Source organism: Otolemur garnettii, unplaced genomic scaffold (assembly GCF_000181295.1).
Source record: "Otolemur garnettii isolate 467f Iridium unplaced genomic scaffold, OtoGar3 scaffold00205, whole genome shotgun sequence".
Lineage (NCBI taxonomy): Eukaryota > Metazoa > Chordata > Mammalia > Primates > Galagidae > Otolemur > Otolemur garnettii.
Window position 1 is genome coordinate 2,275,153 of NW_003852600.1, and position 4,202 is coordinate 2,279,354.

The 4,202-nt window shown below is 39.5% G+C and overlaps 1 protein-coding gene across 4 annotated transcripts in view; it reads left to right on the forward strand.

Moving 5' to 3' along the window:
- Window positions 1-4,202, forward strand: part of UBE3D (ubiquitin protein ligase E3D) — a 48,031-nt gene that overhangs the window by 19,515 nt on the left and 24,314 nt on the right. For all 4 annotated transcript variants that reach the window (XR_002770921.1, XR_002770922.1, XM_023507790.1 and 1 more), the window contains exon 4: window positions 1,464-1,695. Coding sequence is in view for 2 of the 4 variants with exons in the window: in XM_023507790.1 (XP_023363558.1) it covers window positions 1,464-1,695 (232 nt within the window). In the remaining 2 variants the exon portion in view is untranslated. The remainder of the gene's footprint in view (window positions 1-1,463; window positions 1,696-4,202) is intronic.

The window sequence follows — 4,202 nt, forward strand, 5'->3', positions numbered from 1 at the left end:
CATGGATTGCTAAGTGCTGTCATGGATTGCTAAGTGCTATTATGGATTGCTAAGTGCTGTCATGGATTGCTAAGTGCTATCGTGGGTTGCTAAGTGCTGTCGTGGATTCCTAAGTGCTGCCATGGGTTGCTAAGTGCTGCCGTGGGTTGCTAAGTGCTGTCATGGATTGCTAAGTGCTGTCATGGATTGCTAAGTGCTGTTATGGATTGCTAAGTGTTATCGTGGATTGCTAAGCGTTGTCATGGGTTGCTAAGTGCTGCCATGGGTTGCTAAGTGTTATCATGGGTTACTAAGTGTTATCATGAGTTGCTAAGTGTTGTCACAGATTGCTAGGTATTGTCATAGATTGGATTCTGGAACAATGAGAAAAAGGACATTAATGGAAAAACTGGTGAAATCCAGATAAAATCTATAGTTCTGACAAATCTACCAGGGTTATATAAGATAGCAACCCCAGGGAGAGCTAGGTGAAGTATCATTGTAACTTTTCTGTAAATCTAAAATTATTCCAAAATTAAAAGTTTATTAAGATACAATAATGGAAGAAATCACAGAAGAAATTTGTTAGATGATTTGAAATTTAAGTCATGTAAAACAAATTATATTAATAAAGGCAGTAACACCAAAACAAATTGTAATAGGTGGTAAACGAAGGTTGATACTCTTAATGCTTTTACAATTTGGCAAAAGCAACGCCTCGTTGGAAAGGAGTCATTGGTCACAATTTACAGAGAAACACAGTGATCAATAAATAGGAAAACCCGTTCAGTCTCACCAGTAATTGAGGACATTTTTACTCATTGCTCGTGCAAAGATGGAAAAATGATAGTATTCAACTGTGAAAGGGGGAGTGGAAGAAATATAGGCTGGTCCCGCCCTGTGGAAAGAAGTTTCCCAGATGGGTGTTGGGTTTAGAACATGCATATCGTGTTTGCTTATCACCTGACACAGGACTTTTTCCCAAGGACATAATCAGAAATGTCTCAAATTTCCTATAGGATTATTTCTCACAGGGACGTTGATAATGAAAAACTCAAAACCTGAATATATAATAGTGAGAAAACGACCGCAAGAGTTGTGACCTACCTATGGAATTGAATGTTGTAGATTTATTAAGAATCATAATATAATTAACTAAAACAACAAAAGCAGGATGCAGTTTTGTGTGTCCACTGATCCCAGACTTTGCATGATGTGGACAAATGTATCTCTTCTTGGCAAAGAAATGTACAGTCATGTAAAAAGTAGTTATCTTGGGGCAGTGAGAAAGAATGATTTTGTTTTCTTTAAAGTTATTTTCGTTTTTAAAATTGTCTATAGTATTACTTTTATAATTGGGAGAAAAGTCACAAACCTTTTGTTTAGTTGGTGGGTTTCATTGATCCACCATGCTGATTTCATTAAGAAAATGTTAGTTGCATTCAGTTCCATGTAAAGCAGTTTTTCCTCTCCCCCCCACCCAGGAAGCTCCTCAGGGTGCTCCCCCTGCCCGGCGAGGACTGGGGGGCCTTGGTTGGGGAGTGGTGCTGCCACCCCGACCCCTTTGCTAATAAGCCACTGCAGCCATGCGAGCACGACTGTTTCATTGGAGACTCTTTCTTCTTGGTGAATTTAAGAACCAATTTGTGGCATCCAGGACCTGAAGTATCCCCAGCAAAGAAGTGCCATCGTCCTTCTGAGAACCACTTTAAACTGGTAAAATATTATTTCAAAATAAATGCTAATCTAGAGTCTGATCTGCATACTGGGTTCTTCAGCCTTCTCTTCATTCAGATTTGTTCCATGGCCTGTTCAAAAGGCCCAGATCTGTTCTTCTTAGCTGCCTTTGTTCTCCAGCTCTGCCCTGCCCATCCAGGAAGAACGGAGGGCCTTCAACTATCACAGCCACAGGGCGCTGGGGAGGTTGGAGAGGACTGCTGTAGCCCAGCCTGCAGTGCCGCCATTTTGCGACCAATGGCCCTGTTTGCTTATTTTTAGGACAGTATTTCTTAATCCAGGTGCATTTTATTTTAAATTGCCTGATTTAAATTGAAAAGTATTCTCTTGCTCCAGGACATCTATTCCATAATTAGACCCCTCGGAATTTGGCTGTTTCAGCCGTAGTCTAGGCTTCTGCCCAGGTCAGAAACGTAGATGCACCAAGGAACACTAAGCAGCAGAGACCCCAGGACTGGAGGTAGGGCCGTGGTGTGGCTGCTCTGGGGGAGGCATTTCCCCCACTGAAGGAACAAGTGCTTTCCTTTATTTTAAAAGAAAACCCCTGGCATGGCGGCCCTGTGAGAGGTCATTCCCGGATAGCCGGTCAATACAGGTGTGGTTTGAAAAACTTGAAGACATTGCCAGAGAATCATTCCAACGTCTGATTGTTGTTAGGAACAGAAACATTTAAACAGAAACATTTAAACATTTTAAATTCCATTTAGAACTCGTTTACTTTTTTTAATGACTGAGCTACTGCAGGAAATAAGCAGCAGTTTGGTGGCTCGTAGGTTGTAAGTCAGTTTATAGAACTATTTTGAGAGAGATTAAGAAAGTTCATCAAATATTAAATCTTAGTTATCAGTTAAAATTATTTGATGCCTTATCTCTCACTATAAATAGAAATCCCTTAAAGTGTGGTTCACTTTAATGAAACACAGTAAGTTAGCATTCTCTATTTTTAAAAGGTAAGTGATAAGTGACCATAAATTAATAATTATATTTAATATGATTTTATTGCATTTGTATTCTAACCTAAGTTTATATACTAATACTTTTTATTTTGTTTTATGATTGAGCTATGCATTTTATATACTTGGAGGGCATAAGCAGACAAAGAGTGGAGAAAGATTAAGTGAGAGAAGCTGCATTTCCTCTGTAGATAAACTGCAGTCTGTGCTGAATTAGTCCCACATTTACATCTTTATTAGTTATGCTGTGCATTCACAAGAATTTCTCTTCATTGTAAACAAACAATTAGGCATTAAAGAAAGTCCCATCATCTTTAGACATGGAAACTTCTAGTATTAAGGAGACTATGGAAACGATGTAGAATCAGGACAAGCTGCTGTTGACAAGATTGTTCCCAAGTTAGCCCAGGTGGAAGTTTTGCTTTAATTGCATCCTGTGGCAGTTGAAAGAGTGTGCCTGGACTAAAATAGTAACGTGAACCTGGAGGGTCTGCTTAGACAGTGCTCTCGAGGCTCCTGTGGGACCAGGGCTGCGCTGTGCTATTGAAAACCTGTGCCTCATGTATCACCCAGCCCAGCCGTCCAGCAGGGATTTGAAATGTCACATGTTGACAAAGCACCCTAATGGTATCTCTTGGGAAACATTTTTTTGGTAAGACAATATCAAGGGTCTTTAGAAATTGAAACAGCACAAGAGAAAATAAGAGTGAGGACAGAGACTGCCCCACCTCTCTGAGCAGCACTGCGTCTCTCAAGTGTACGGACTTAATTAGTCCCCGGCAGCGTCTGTCTCCGAGGTTTGCTCTTTTGAGCTTTTACCCTGTTCGGCTGGTTCATGTACAGCTGACTTTATTATTTCCTTGAAGCACAGGTGAAGACAAATGCATTGCAAACCAGAAATTCTGTTTCAACAAAATTAATGTGTTGTAATAGTTCAATTAAAAAGGTCTACTTTTTAAGATTATACAAATAAACATAAAGCCTGGCAGTGTTTCTCCTCTTGGGTATCCTTTTGGAGTTCACAGCCCCTTATTTGAGGCTGTGTCTGCATGGTAGTGTGTACTTATTATTTTCAAAACCTATCTGCTGAAGTTTTCCCGATTCTTTCCCTATTTTTGGTGGCTACCCACATAATAAAAACTTTGTGTCTTATATAAAGGTGGCACATCATCCTTTTGTGTGATTCCTGGTATTAGTCAAGACTCAGAAAAGTATAGCCACACTGAATATTCTATTTTTTTAAAGAACAAACAAAATTGAACTTGGATTATATTACTTTGGGCAAGTAGGGATAACAACCTTTTTTGCTTTCTTGGAATAATTGGTAATAATGTATTGATTTTAGTGATTTGTTCTGTTAAATTGCTAGGTGTGTCTCTTTTGTGTCTTAGAAATATGTGTTGTTCCACTTTGTACATACTCCCCAGTGTGAGAAGAACAGCGTCGTGAGCCTCCCTGGGCCTTATCTTCATTTTCAAGTGGGCTTCATCTTTTTTTTTTTCCAAAATGCTGTAAAGCAAATCTCAGTCAACA